Source organism: Melitaea cinxia, chromosome 19 (assembly GCF_905220565.1).
Source record: "Melitaea cinxia chromosome 19, ilMelCinx1.1, whole genome shotgun sequence".
NCBI classification, from domain to species: Eukaryota; Metazoa; Arthropoda; class Insecta; order Lepidoptera; family Nymphalidae; genus Melitaea; species Melitaea cinxia.
Genome location: NC_059412.1, coordinates 8690572 through 8707371, shown reverse-complemented (window position 1 = coordinate 8707371; position 16800 = coordinate 8690572). Strand labels below are relative to the sequence as shown.

At 32.8% G+C, this 16800-nt stretch overlaps 1 protein-coding gene across 1 annotated transcript in view; it reads right to left on the bottom strand.

The window, feature by feature from the left end:
* Window positions 1–16800, bottom strand: part of LOC123662724 — a 37915-nt gene that overhangs the window by 12501 nt on the left and 8614 nt on the right. The window contains exons 2-5 of the mRNA XM_045597527.1: window positions 9182–9266; window positions 8314–8487; window positions 7533–7650; window positions 1564–1797 (exon numbers count right to left, since the gene is read on the bottom strand). Coding sequence (XP_045453483.1) covers window positions 1564–1797; window positions 7533–7650; window positions 8314–8487; window positions 9182–9266 — 611 coding nt within the window. The remainder of the gene's footprint in view (window positions 1–1563; window positions 1798–7532; window positions 7651–8313; window positions 8488–9181; window positions 9267–16800) is intronic.

Here is a 16800-nt window from a genome sequence, read left to right as displayed (position 1 = left end):
ACGGGCCAGAGGACGTCACACACTGTGTTTGCCAAGACGCGATCTCTTCTCCAGGATGCGTCTGCTCCAACAGCCACCGGTCCTGCGCCACAGATGACCAGCCCACTGCCACTACAACTTGCTAATTCTGTGGGCTATATCGGTTACTTTCGTTCTCTCGCGGTAGTCTCGTTTCTAATCCTATCTTTGAGGGAAACCCCAAGCATGGCCAGTTCCATTGCACGTTGAGGGACTTTATATTTGTGGACCAGTCCCTTCGTCAGTGTCCATGTCTCGGCTCGGTAATGTTAACACAGGCAGGACGTATTGCTCGAAGATTTTTGTTTTCAAGCATTGCGGAATCTTCGAAGTGAAGACTCGACGAAGCCTGCCAAATGCCGCCCAGCCCCACCGAATTCTCCTATCGCCTCCTTCTCAAAGTTGTTGCGGCCTAGTTGGATAGTATGGCCTAAGTAAATATAATCTAAAACAACTTAGAGAAGGGTACCATCGACCGATACCTGTCTCGGTATGACTTGGTTGTTAGACATAACTTTCGTTTTGTCCAAGTTCATACAGAGAACGACACGTCGGGAGGACTCGTTGAGACCGGCTAGCATTTGGCCTAACTCATCTAACGTGTCCACAAAGATGACGATATCGTCGGCGAAATGAAGGTGAGATGTATTCACCGTTGACATTGATGCCTTGTTCAAGGTCTTAAAGATATCCTCCAGCGCAGTGGTAAACAGTTTCGGTGATATTACATCTTGCTGTCTTACCCCACGCCACAGGGAAATAGGTCTTGTTCTCTGGTCCTGGACATGAATGGTCATCGTCGTTGCGTCGTACATACATCTCAGTACTGTTACATAGTATAAAAATATTGTATATAGTCTATGTCTTGTCAACTGTCCGCCGTCCCTCTCCCACACTTAACTGTCAGACCTTTAATAGTAAATGTCGCGTCCACGTTACAATAAAAGGAATCCGAAGTCATCAGCAGTTTTATTTAAAAGTATAAACGCAACATGGTGTCAGAAGTGCTGTGAGAATAGAATATGTCGAAAACAGGAAAATTTGTCAACACGCAGCCGCGAATTAAAACAAGTAAGTCAGACATGTTGCCGATAACAAGTACATTTACGCCGATCGACTTAACATCCAATAACTTACCTTTAGCTTGGAGGAAGTGGCTTACTAAGCTAAAAGTCTACCTAAGAGCCAACAATTTAGACAATGAATCAGACGGTAGAAAGGTAGCGATTCTCCTTAATTTCATAGGGTCGGATGCACTCGAGATCTATTATTCTTTTGACCTAGACCTGGACAACTTGTCTTTCGATGAGCTATGCAATAAATTTGACAATTATTTCACACCTAAGATTAACATTACAGTCGAGCGTCACAAACTTTTTAGTAGGAAACAGGCACCAAATGAGTCAATCGACGCATATGTCACAGATATAAAGAACATCAGTCACTCTTGTGAGTTTGGAGCACTCAGGGAGGATTTATTAAAAGATATTTTCAGCTGGAACTGTAACAATCCATACTATAAAGAAAGAATTTTGATAGAGAAACCCAAGACGCTAGATGATGCTGTCAATATAGCCAAAAGGTGTGAAGCAACCAAGCAGCAAACTAAAGCATTGGAGGATGCATCACTACACTTTATAGGAAGAGTCTCGAGATCCCCATCCCGTCGTGAAGCAGCAATACCAAGGAGCACAACAAGGTACCGACGTTCAGCATCAAATACATCAAGATCAAGGAACACATGTGATAGGTGTGGACAAGTGCACAGGTACAAGTGTCCTGCAAAAGGTGCTCAGTGTCGAAAATGTAAAAAATTCAACCATTTTGCTAATTTCTGTAGGTCTAAACTAATTAAACGTGTCCAATTTGAAGAGACAAATATGTTAGAAAATAATAATAATAATTCTTTGTATGTCGGGTATATTTATTGTATTCAAAATAATGAGTCAAAGCCATGGAATGTTGATATATTGATTAACCATGTTAATGTGAATTTTATCCTAGATACAGGTGCAGACACAAACATAATATCTATACACACATTTAACACACTAAACATGTCGCATGATACTATTTGCAGAAGTCCCAATAAACTATCTACATTCAGTGGAGAGGTTATACCTCTAGTAGGTCAATGTCAGTTGCCAATTACATTCAAAAATAAATGTTATACAGTTAAATTTCATATAGTAGACATAAAATGCCAAAATATAATAGGCAGAGACACATGTAGGTCATTAAATCTAGTAAAAAAAGTTAATAGTGTGTCCTTCCAGATAAACTGTCAAGACATAGTTGAGTCAAATGCAGACTTATTTGAAGGGCTAGGTTGTCTTACAGATTTTTACTGTGAGTTAACCTTGAAACCCAATGCAACCCCGTTTATAGAGGCGTGTAGAAGGGTACCATTCCAACTACAACAACCACTAAAGCAAGAGCTGGAAGCCATGGAGCAGAGTGGAGTTATTCAAAGAGTCGAAGAGCCTACGGAATGGGTAAGTGCATTAGTCTTAACTTCAAAAAGGAATGGTAAATTACGTTTGTGTATTGACCCTAGAAAACTTAATCAGTCAATATTAAGATCTCATTTTCAATTTCCAACTCTAGATGAAATTAAATCAAGTCTTGCCGGAGCTCAATATTTCACAACATTAGATGCCAATAAAGGGTATTGGATGTTAAAATTAACAGAAGCTTCTTCAAAGCTATGTACATTTATTACACCCTTTGGACGGTATAGGTTCACTAGATTACCTTTCGGTATCAATGCAGCTCCAGAGATATTTCACAGAGAAATGGTAAAAAGATTTGGTGATATTGATGGTGTCAAAATTATGATGGATGATTTTCTTATTTATGGTAGGACTATAGAAGAGCATAATGAACGGTTACAAAAAGTTTTACAAAGGGCACGTCAAATTAATTTAAGATTTAACAAAGAAAAATCAGTTTTTTGTCAAGAACAAGTAAAATATTTAGGTCATATATTCAGTAAGGCAGGAGTACAAGTCGATAAGTCAAAAGTAGAAGCTATTTGCAATATGCAGAGTCCAAAGAATATTACAGAGTTACAAAGATTTCTAGGTATGGTCAACTATCTTGGTCCGTTTATAAAAAATTTGTCACAGGAAATTAGTCATTTAAGAGCTCTTTTGTCGAAAGATACTGTATGGTGTTGGTCAGATCACCATGAAGCCCAATTTAATAACATTAAAAAGATAATTAGTTCTACGCCAGTCTTAACATATTATGATCCGAACAGAGAACTAATTTTGTCTGTAGATTCATCAAAAGATGCTATGGGTGCAGTTTTGTCACATGACAAGCAACCAATTACATATGCATCAGCATCACTAACAAAATGTCAGCAATCATACTCACAAATAGAAAAAGAATTGCTTGCAGTACTTTTTGGTTGTACCAAGTACCATCAGTACATATATGGTCAGTGGGTAACAGTGGAAACCGACCACAAACCCCTTATAACATTATTCAAAAAATCATTATATGATATACCTCCAAGATTGCAAAGAATTATGTTAAGATTGCAGCCATATGATTTAAATGTAGTATATAAACCAGGCAAGTACCTATACATTGCAGATACACTGTCCCGAGCAGCGTTGAATGAAACTTGTTTGTCAGAAGTAGATCAAGACATAGATCTACATATCAATTTAATAATGTCAAATTTAACAGTCAGTCCTGAAAAGTTAAAAGAGTTACAAGAGCATACTGTCAAAGACCAAACTTTGAGTAAAATTATACAATATTGTTTAAATGGGTGGCCTGAGCATAAAAGATCAGTCAGTCAGTCAGTCAAATGTTATTTTAATCTAAAAGATCAATTATATGTAATTGATAATATAGTATTCAAGTCTAATTGCATTATAATACCCGAGTCAATGAGAGATTATATATTACAAATAATTCATTCTGGTCATCAAGGAGTGAATGCATCTATTCGTCTAGCTAAAACTACAGTTTACTGGCCAAATATGCATACTGATATAGAAAAGTATGTAAGTCAATGTAATATTTGTCTATCTTATCGTAGAAATAATAGTAAAGAGCCTATTATCCAACATGAGTATGAAAACATACCATGGTACAAAGTTGGTGTAGATATTTTTGAGTTTGAAAGAACAAAATACCTAATTGTCGTAGACTATTACTCAAAATATATAGAGCTGGCCATGTTAAAGTCAGGTTACACAGCTAGTATAGTGATAACACAAATAAAGTCAATACTGGCAAGACATGGTATCTGCCGGATTTTGATCTCGGACAACGGTCCTCCGTACAATAGTAAGGAATTTAGTTTATTTACTAAGGAATGGGATATAGAACATATAACTACAAGTCCATATTTAAGTAGGTCCAATGGTCTAGTTGAAAGGTCTATTGGAACCATTAAAAACATGTTAAGAAAGTGTAAAACAGATATGTCAGATATGTATTTAGCATTATTACTATACAGAAATACCCCTAAACTAAGTCAATACTCACCTGCTGAGTTAAGTATGTCTAGAAAGCTACGTACAATCATTCCTACAGTAAAATATAATTTAAAACCTAGGCTTTGTGATGTTAAAAAGGTACAGGAAAGAAATGAAAGACAGAAGTCTTATTCTAAATTTTATTACAATAAACATACAAAAATATTAAAACCATTAGCTATAGGTGAAAAAGTCTTCTTCAAACACAAACCTGAAGATAAAAATTGGTTGCCCGGAGTGATTTCTCAAGTAGGTCCCACACCTAGAAGCTATATCATTGATAGTGAAAAAGGTAGGTTCAGGAGAAACCGTCAGTTTATCCTGAAACAGTCGGTGCATACACCAAACTCTGAACAGCACACAACACAGTCTTATCAGCACACAACACAGTCTCAGCCAGTATCTAAAAATGGAAACACTGTATCAGATCCACAAATACATCAGCATTCAAAGGCACGATCTCGATATGGACGTGTTTATAAACCAGTCAATAGGTATGGGTTTGTAACATAAACTTGTTGTTTATTGTATTTAGTGAAATATTTGTGTGTAAGTGTAATTTTAATTAATGTAGTTTAAAATAGGTTAATTTGTTTAATTGTATTTTTCATATGTCCTGAAGTTGTTTACATTTCATTTTGATCATTTGACATTGACAGGAAAATTGTCACATGACATATGACAGATGTCACAAAATAGTGTAAGTCATGTAATAGCGTTCGGAAACGACAACTTTTGAAAATTAAAGTAGCCTTAAATGTGTTTGTAAAATTGTTAAAAAAAAAAAAAAAAATGTACTTACCTAAGTTTGTGTTCTTTAAAAAGGGAGATGTTAAAAAAAAAATGTACTTAAGTTTGTTTTCTTTAAAAAGGGAGATGTTTAAAAAAAAATGTACTTACCTAAGTTTGTTTTCTTTAAAAAGGGAGATGTTAAAAAAAAAAAAAAAAAAAATGTACTTACCTATGTTTGTTTTCTTTAAAAAGGGAGATGTTACATAGTATAAAAATATTGTATATAGTCTATGTCTTGTCAACTGTCCGCCGTCCCTCTCCCACACTTAACTGTCAGACCTTTAATAGTAAATGTCGCGTCCACGTTACAATAAAAGGAATCCGAAGTCATCAGCAGTTTTATTTAAAAGTATAAACGCAACAAGTACCACGATATATCGCCAGTCGATATGACATCTCTGCAGAGAGTCCAGGACAGCCCAGGTCTCGACACAGTTGAAGGCTTTCTCGCAGTCCACAAATTCCATACACAGCGGCTGATTATATGTCTCTGTCTTTTGAATAATCTGTCGAACAGTATGGATGTGGTCTACGGTGTTGTAGTCATTTCGAAACCCAACCTGCTCTGGTGGTTGGAATTTGTCGAGTCTTATGGCGAGACGATTCAAATGTGCAGAAAATATTCATTCCGACGGTATTTAACTTAGGGTTTCACCAACCAAAAAAAGGTCAGTGTGATATATGTGTATCATATGATAATTCAAACAATGAGCAAAAACAAGATGATAGACAATATAAGAAAGAAGAGACTGCTGATTTTTATACTATTTACTAGCTGACCCCGCAAACGTTGTTTTGCCATATATGATAACTTAGGGGTATGAAAAATAGATGTTGTTCGATTCTCAGACCTACCCGATATGCACACAAAATTTCGTGTGAATCGGTCTAGCCGTTTCGGAGGAGTTTAACTACAAACACCGCGACACGAGAATTTTATATATTAGATTATTTGTGGTTAGTAATTATTTGTGATTTTAGGAGATATTTACTAGAGACTCATCATCATCATTACAGCCTATACAGTCCACTGCTGGACATAGGCCTCCACAAGTTTACACCAAAAATAGCGTGAACTCATGTGTTTTGCCCATAGTCACCACGCTGGGCAGGCGGGTTGGTGACCGCAGTACTGGCTTTGTCGCACCGAAGACGCTGCTGCCCGTCTTCGGCCTGTGTATTTCAAAGCCAGCAGTTGGGTGGTTATCCCGCCACCGGTCGGCTTTTTAAGTTCCAAGGTGGTAGTGGAACTGTGTTATCCCTTAGTCGCCTCTTACGACACCCACGGGAAGAGAGGGGGTGGCTATATTCTTTGGTACCGTAGCCACACAGTACCCGTAGCCACACAGTACCCGTAGCCACACAGTACTAGAGACTAATTGTACCTAATTCTTATAATAGTGTATAGTTTTTGTTTTGTTTAAAAAACAATATTTGTAGCCATAAAGAGATATATAAATATCGGATGATTAATAAAAATTTGTTTAATTTAAAAAAAAGGTGATAAATTTCAGTTTTCGTTTTATAAAAAAATGATGCATTAGTACATACAACATCATAATTACAATTAAATAATCATAAAACGAAACATTGTGATTTATTTTTAAAACCTTTTGTTATGTTTTAATACTAAAGAGATTTTTTTTGAAATACTACCTAAATTATTAAGTAATTTTTGGCATAAAGAGATTTAAGTCGGAACTTTTTTTTCATCTCCATTTTACAGCTATTATAGATTTTAACACAGTTGTTTTTCTATTATTCTATTAATCTCTGTACTTTAAACTACTGATATCAATAGTAAAAGTCATTAAAAGCATTACAAATAATTGGTAATTTTTAATCAAACACAATGCGGAAAAAGTGCTAAACTTCAAACGCCAATTCCCACAAATTGCGATTTTTGAGTTACATCTTTGTTTTATTAAGGGTGCGATATAATACTCGTAAGTTCCGTATAAGTAAGTGTTAGGACTAGCTTCACTGGTTGTGGAAAGCAATTATCCTGCAAATAAGTTACGAATAGATTTTAGTAGCAGGAGATAGAATAGGCTGTTTGGAGTATTTGTTGATAGAAACATATCAAAACTGTAGTGTCCAACTCTCCATCAACGGTAAAAGAGAATAATGTATCCAAAAATTTTATCAGTTGGATACAGTCTATTAACAGCTTTATTTGCAACCGTTGAACCAAACCCGTAATAAGATATATTTAATATTTACTTGATGTACTGGAGGTAGAGGTCGATGTAGAAGTTACGGTATTGGTCTCGATTGGAGTTTTACTCTGCAGTGTTATTCTATTTCTAGAAATTTCGAATCCAGAATTAGACGAGTCGTCCTAAAAATTAAAGTTGTAAATATAAGTTACATTGAAATTATTTGTAAGTAATCGTTTTGGTACGTAGTATGAAAAAATTAGTATTATGTACTGCTTTATTCATTTTTATAGTTAAAAAATATCAAGAAAAAAAAAACTCACAAAAACACAATAATTTTGTATTACATTATTTAAAGATTCCATATTGATATCCAGACTTATAAATTGTCATCTAAGTAACTTCTCACTTAAACTAAAGCTATATGCTTATTGCGTTAGCAAAACTGAACTTTTACAGATATACGAGTATGTATGTGCATTCTGTATAAACAATTTAAAATATTTAATCATATATAAAATACAATATAAACGTAAAAACACGCATAAAAATATATGATGAGTAATTAAAACAGTCTGTACCTGTACGATCATTTTGTACAGAGACAGTGCTACGATATGTCAGTTTTAAGATAAACTTAGTTAAGTTGATATTCATGTGAAATAAATAAACTCTATACCTATATTTAAAAATCTATGTTTTTAAAAAAAAGCATAAGTGCCAGTAGAATTAATGTTGTTTATTATAATAGTTATAATAAATATTATGTATGTATATTTTATATAATATAGTAGGTGTGTTCGGGTACTACACGTATACAACTCGCGTACGTACGCAATACTTACCTTGGTGTGCAACTCTACATCCAGATCCTTTCCGAAGGTTGTTCCAGTGGTACCAAACCCTGGCTCGGAGACGAGTGATGCAATGTTACCATCCTCATCAGTCCATGCAAACCTGGCTTGAGGGTCCAGAGTGTCGGAGAACAAGCCATCGCGAAACAGACGAGGTATCTCAAACTGTTTGTGATTTTTGAATTGTTATTTGTTGTAGAAATCGAAAATATTTTTTCATTATTATATTAGTGTGAGAGTAGAAAAAATATTCGCTTATTTTATGAATAATATCATGTTAAGTATAGAAGACTATTTGAAGAAAAAAAAAATATCATTATCATCACTTCAGCCTATCGCAGTTCACTACTGGACAAAGGCCTCCACAAGTTCGCGCCAAAATGGCGTGAACTGATGTGTTTCGCCCGTAGTCACCACGCTGTGCAGGCGGGTCGGTAACCGCAGGGCTGGCTTTGTCGCACCGAAGACGCTGCTGCCCGTCTTCGACCTGTGTATTTCAAAGCCAGCAGTTGGATGGTTATCCCGCCATCCGTCGGTCTTATAAGTTCCAAGGTGATAGTGGAACTCTGTTAACCCTTAGTCGCCTCCTACGACACCCACGGGAAGAGAGGGGGTGGCTATATTCTTTAATGCCGTAGCCACAAAGCTAAAAAATATATTTATTAAAAAAAATAATAGAGTCGAAATTGAGAGTTTAAAAAAGATAAAATTACTAAGTTAAATGAATTAAAAGTTGTCATAATAATGTAAAAATGTTAAATAATGTTTTTAACAAAAACAATTGGTGCTTATTTATTATATAATATTTGACATGATATGTTTAGCAACGTAAACCTTATTAAATTAACATGTTACATACTTCATTGCGACTCGAATTTGACAGCAAAGGCTCGCTTCCCAAATATTTCTTATCGTATTTGTCAGTTAAACATACTTCTCGAATGCTGAAATACATAAAAAATAAAAATGTTACTTCAGACTTAATTTATTCATTTCAGGCATCGCCCATGTGTAACCTAATGTATAGATATTTCGATTAATTTTAATACTTTTTATGATTTACAAACTACTAAAATAACAAATTAATATGCAACGAATTTATATTTATAATACAAAATATTGCATTTGATGAAATTGTTAAAAATTATTTTAGTATACATGGTATATAAGTAAGAATCCAATTTGGTAAAGGCATAAAAGGAAATAAAAAATATACATAAAAGTAAAAAATCGATTTTTAATTATTTTCAACAAAAATGATCAAATATCGGACCTTATTATCTCGTCTCCAGGACGCATGAGGCTGCTTTCTTTTATTTCCTCATCAGAGAACATCTTTTATTTTATTTCAATTCAATTATTTTTTCGACAAAAAACACACGATACACGTCAAACCGTCGTTTTTCCGCAACGCAGTCTATTGTTATATCGTCTCTATGGCCACGGATTCGAAATTTGTTTATTTATTTTTTTATTATTATTAAATGGTTACTGACCGCCAGTAAAATATGACGTACAACCTCATTTATTTAATTCGTTTTCTTAGCAGGTCAATGAACTTAACAATACATTGTGATTTTTTTAATCTGTTTATTACATTTGCTTTTTTTTACATGTCACATTAATTCAAAAACATAAAATGTATGCTTTCATTTTACTGTGTAAAAATGTTTATACTAAGAACTTATGTCGTAATTGTTTATTTTTAGTACCGTTAAAAAGTCATAAATATAATATGTATAAATGTTTTCGACATGAAATTCATGAACAATGAAAAAACATACTTAACTGTCTGTTTGTGAAAAGTTATATAACAAACAATTAACATTTATCTATTAAAGATAAATATATCTTTTCAGTCGCGAATAGTCAACACATAGGTACTAACTTTACGATATCACATGGATGACTTTTCGTAGAGTGGATTCAACGGTGATTAGAACTTGTAACAGAAGATTAAAGTGAAATATTTGTACCCAATTTATTTATTAAAAAAAATAAAATAAATAAAAGCAAAAAAATTTATAGCAAAATTTGTATAGTAACTTATAGCGAAGACAGTGTGAATATGTGTGAATGATGTAAATAAGTATTTTAACTGAGCTATTGTAGGTTTAATTCCAGTAGTACGCATCATTCAATATTTTTCATTCAAGTTTTATTTATAGCTTAGACTTTCGTACTGCACATATAACATCTGTAATTCTGCCTCAATACTTAAAATTATCATCATAAAAAAATATTTTGGTTTGGTTTATCACCCTCACAATCCGTCTGTCGCTCCCATATAAACTGTACACCATACATATACAAATATTTGACATGTAGGTATATTCACTAATTCGTAAGATTCTTCTATATGATCCTTCGGTCTGAGGATTAAGCGTTTACTTTCTGGTATATGTGTAGGTATCTATTATAACATCGACCTCAATACTTCGTCTTTATAAGAAAAAATATTCAGCGCCACGTACCGTATATTACAACTCATTAAAGTATTACTAGAATCGACGCAAAACATCAAAATAATTATAGAACACGATCTTAATAACCTGTATAAAAATAATAAGAGACTATCTCCATCCTATCTTCCCACTCATCTAAATCTGTTTTTATGAAGAATTATTGACTCAGTCTGGGCGAAAGGAAAAAAGCGAATCTTTGAGTATATTCGAAAGTGGTTTGTTAACGTCTAAGTGGTTGCTCATTTCCAGCGCACTTGAAGGTCGAGGGCGCTCAAACTTGCCACTGTTTGACGGAATTGTAAAAATAAATAAGTCTCATCTTAAACTTTATGTACATTATATAACGATGTTTTTAATCTTGCATTCCATAAAGTTATAGGTGAGTTTAAGTTGCTTATTAAGCCCGTAGCAGCTCTCGAACATATGGACAGATTTTGTTGGGGTTTTATTTAATTATTATTATATTAATTTTCATTCAATAGTTATCAATTAATGGGTAACTGGACTTATGCAATTTGAGCTGTTTCTTGAGTTGTTTTTGATTGTTATTCATTGTTTTGATAGGTGCGAATACAGACAGTGAAATTCATAAAAATATATAAAAATCGAATTCGAGTGCATGACATTGGACTCCTAATTATTTTTCTGTGTTCGTTATTGTCAGGACATGGTTTGAATTAAAAAAAATCCTATATCGATTCCAACATATCCACAAAAAAAAATTGGCAATAAAAAGTTTGCCGGGTCAGCTAATTTTCGTACACAAGTAGCTCTTAACAGCTCACAATGTATTTATATATCTCTTTAGTAAGTGATACAAGTACAATGGAACGCGTGTCCACGCTTCTAGTGCGAGATTATTGACAATAGCAATCCCTTTGCGACAAAAGGTATCTTAAATTGATTGAAATGCCTGTGATTCACTCTCTCGTGATGATTCGGTTACTTCTGTGAAGTACCTTACATGTGTAGGGACCATATTACATTTACCTACCTAACCTATACCGTGGTTATATTCGTGTCCCTAGTTCGTAAAGTAGCAATGAGTAATACAAGGATAAAAAATAGCTTATGCATTTATTAAATTACTTACTAGTAATTATTCAAATCGGTTCAGTAGTTTCGGAGCCTATTCAATGCAAATAAACAATCAAATCTTTCCTCTTTATAATATTATAGTATAGAAAAATACTTGATAAAAACTGAATTTAATACCAACGTTACATATGCTCATTACATATGGAGACAATACTTCTATAATAAATTTTTACGCCATACGTACGTTTTTATTATTATTTCATATATGATATAATAAAGTAATAGAGATTTATTTAGGTACTAGCTGTGCCCGCGACTTCATCCGCGTGGAATTTAAAATGAATTATTGTTCAGTTCGCAAAATAAATAAATTTCTTAAATAAAAGTAGCTAAGTTATTCATTATTACAACAGCTATCTGTCAGTGCAGACAGACACACAGACAAAAATTGTAAAAAATGTTATTTTGATATACCTATGTACCGCTTATACATCCATATACATTTAGTAAAAAGCGGTTATTTAATTATTACAAACACAATTCAATTAATTTTATTTATTTGCATAGATTCAGATATCATAATGTAGCAGAAAATCCTGGTCACTTACTAAAAAAAATTAATTATTTGTTATATGTCGGTGGCCATTACAATACCTACCCTTTTAACAAAAATTGAGACGTTTTATTTTGTGTTAATATTTTTCAATTTGAAATTAAAAAGAATAAAATGTTATGAACAGTGTCACCTTGTGATACTACTACGAACTATTAAGCTTCAGTTATCTAACTGCTTCTCTACGACCACATGCTCTGACGTATTTAATACGTAGTTTTGCAAAAATCCAATAGATGGCAGTAATGCATCACAATAAAACATATGATTCAATGTACTTTCTACTAAATTTGATAGATGGCGCTATTCATATATTTTTTTATAATTAACTAAGTAATTTATTGTATTTGTCTAATTTAAAATATTTATTTATGTTACGTTCGTTTATTTGAAAAACTAGAGGTAATTTTCTTGTGTTTCAAAGAATTAAGCAATGTAAAAAATTGCTGCTGCTTGTAGAAACGTTTTATCGTAATTTTTTCTCTGGAATTTGTGTATGTAGGTACCTATAATAACGTAAGCGTAGCTGGCGATGTTTAGCGGTCCAGATAATCTAAACCGTTATTTAATTAAAGGTAACATAGATGAATTGAAACTAATGATAATGTACATAGTTACATCTCTTTTCACTTAGTTGTGTGGTGTTCTATAAATATATATATTTTTAATTTGCAACAAATAATTTATTTTATAACTGCCAAATTCGAAAATAACATGATTCAAATGGACCCCAAAAGCAAAGTTGTCGTCATCTTATAAATTGAAATTTTAATTATCGTTTAAAATGAGCCTACCACCGGATACGGAATATAAATTCTGCAGAAAAGAATCGGCAAGAAACTTATGTAGGTACTGCACTAGACTTGCAATTATCTAGTTTACTAATGATAGGCTTATGACACATTTATGCAAACATTATTCAAATATTATATCTCCAATAAGCAAAATAAGATATAGGTACTCAGAATAGTAATCAGCCGTCGCCAGTGACGTCTCCAATGTCCACCTACAAAATCATTTTGTTGTTTAGTTTACGGACATTTAAAAATATAAATGGAAAATAAATCGTTAAATGTGATAGCCAGATACCTAGATAATAAGTTATACAGAATGTTATTAAACTCATGTCCTTCCATTTAATTGTGTTATCGGGATCGATATTATAACCTAAGTATAAGTAGTATACTTGCCCTAAAGCCTTAATAAAAATAATAAAATTAAATATTAAATAATTATCTATACAAATAAATAAAATTGGAGTGTCTGTTTGTAATATCAAAATAACGACTTTTTACTAAATGCATATGAATGCATACACGGTACATATACCTAACAAAATAATATTTTTTACAATTTTTGTCTGTCTGTCTGTCTGTTAACCTCTGAAACGGCTGGACCGATTTTGTCTTCCTTTGATTTGATTCTGGACTTCCAGTAGCAGATAAAATAAAGAATAGCTTGGGTTACTTTTATTTTAGAAATTTATTTTATTCATAACTCTGCGAACTGAACACTAACTTTTTTGTTAAATTCCATGCGGACAAAGTCGTGGGCACAGCTAGTTATTTATAAAATTACCACTGCACTGTATTAAGCACACGATTATTAATTTGTATTGTTATTATTATTTATTATTTTGCAATCGTAATTTTACTGTGGAATTTAATTTTTGTTGCAAAAACATGTGTTGGGTCATTCATTAGTTACCTGAAATAAACACTAATTTGCTTATAAAGGAACACCAAACGAAAAAAAATTATATCCGAACAATTTTTTGTTATTATTTAAACAATACTGATATCAATATCCGAGTCAAATAAACATTGAAGTATAACACCAATGTGAATGATTTTTTAACTAAACTAACCAAACTTTTTAACTATTAGATAAGTAAAATATTGAAGCGATATTAACAAAAATTGACAATAAAATCGATACTGCAACATCGCTAAAATACCTCTGACGTCAGAATTGTCGGTTTCATTGGGTGTCGTGTTAATGACCGAGTCACCTGAGTTTTACAGATAGGCATGTTTATGTCAGCTATTTATATCCAATTTTCCAAGGACTACAGAATTTTTTTAATGTGTTCATTTTTAGAAATAGCTAGTAATGGAGGTGCAACTTACTAGTGCTTCATTTTTTTTTCAATTATAATTTCGATATGGTATACCAAAATGTTGCGATATTTTTCGCTAAAGGGAAGGACGAAAGTTTAATAACTTTCTGTATAGTGGCTGTCCAACTACGGCTAATTTATTACATACAATTGGTTCTCTGTAAAATTGGTTTACGGACGATAGTTTAACGTGACAACGTTATAAAAAAAACATGTCCTCGGACGTATAGGCCAATCGAGAGATATTGTATGGAATATAGATAGATGAATATAGATACGATATATAGGTACTAAATATAGATATACTGAGCGTAACGGGACAGTTAGCGTAACGCAATGAATCATCCATTTTCGTGTATGCCGCCGGCGTTCATCAATTTATTAGACGTTATCACATCAAAAATTTCTATTACTTTGTAAAAGTATTTTATGATATAAAAAATAGATGAATTGCGCGAAAATTTAAAAAAATTCAGAAAACCAGATCTTCACCCATCTGCTTAATGGATGAAAATTATTTTATATGTATTTTAGTATATTAGAAAAATAATTGCGAACGTGTTGACATAACGTGATTTAATACTTACTGACAGTATGAAGCCTGTAGAAAATACAAACGTTGGGCTACTGTTTATTATTTTCCTGGCATAACTACTGGGTTGGCAAATATAAACGGTATCTAAATAAATAGTGTTCTAGTTATTTTCACAGACATGTTTATGTTTAATAAATAAAACTTACTTATATAAACGCTTCACACTCAACAGCCCCCAGTAGGATTTACTCCCGTGTCGGGGGTCCGGAAACAGACAATTATTTTATATATAAAATAAATTTTTGTAAATTAATTAATTATTAAAATTATATATATGACGGCTTTAATTTTGAAACAACGTCATTATAATTGACGGTCGGTAAATTTTTTACTTATTTAGTGCGAATTATTCGCTCGGGTATAAATTGCTAGTATAATATTATTTTCTTACCTACGACGAAGTTTTATTTGTTTACTAGGATTCATTTACTTACTGATTATTGACCAGCTTGCTTCAGAACACTCAATACAATTACTAACTATAGATTAGCACGAGATAGTTCGAGACGTTCATGTATGATATATTTAACTAAACAAGTAACCAGGATTCACATCAAAGAACTGAGCACACTCGATCTTCTTCTATTTGACGGCCCAGGCGCTAGATAAGTACCAGTTTAGGTTTTGTGATTAGCAGATAGGGAATGCGTCCCTAGCGGCCTATAATGGATCGCCTGCCTTGCACTACAAAAAGATACTTACGTTTTGATAAATTTGACAAGGAACCGAGATGGTAATTTTGAGATTGTTTTAGTTGTTTTTGAAATACGCTGCGAAGTTTATGGGAACTTTGTGTTACTTATGACTTTATTCAAATGGTATTCTTGTTTGTGAATATTGATTTTTAGTCATGATTCATGTCAAGTTATTTTCTAGCCCATCCTATGGGCGCTTAGTGGAAATTTTGGAAAATTTCCGTATCGGCTCAAAAGTCTTTAACTCAGTCAATTTTAAAGATAGAATTTTCTAATTTTGTATTATAAAGTATTTTATAAAGATTCATAAAACTTTTTTTGCTCAAGTATTATTATTATTTATTTCAATTAAGAAAAAAAAAACACAATTTTTAATGTTGTTACATTACCTGAAACATTTTTTTTTCTAGAAATATTTGGTAGACACATTTCTTAATATTAGTTATTCAATTAATATCACTATCATAATACCGATAAAAATATTTAAAAAGAAATTGTACAGAACCTATAGTTATAACTACCTTACGCTAAATACAAACACTAACCGTAATTATCACAAAATATTAGTTTAATTTGTGGTGTTCCATGTGTTTCTCATTACAGTTTGATATAGTTTTGTTAATTCTGATGTAGAATCGGTTTTTACATTTTATTATAGTTTCAAAAGATGTAGAGTATTTTATATTTGAAATTCAGTCTGTGTTACTTGTTGAAAATAGATCTTTATTGCTTATTTAGTGATTATTAAAGGAGGGGATGATAATTATGCCTTTAAATATTACTACTAAGTACCTACTATAATAAATCTTCGGTGGGACAAAACTGCAAAGCACTGCGGTCACCAACCCGCCTGCCCAGCGTGGTGACTATGGGCAACACACACGAGTTCACACCCTTTTTGGCGCGAACTTGTGGAGGCCTGTCCTAGGTCATTATTCTATCTAGGTCATTAT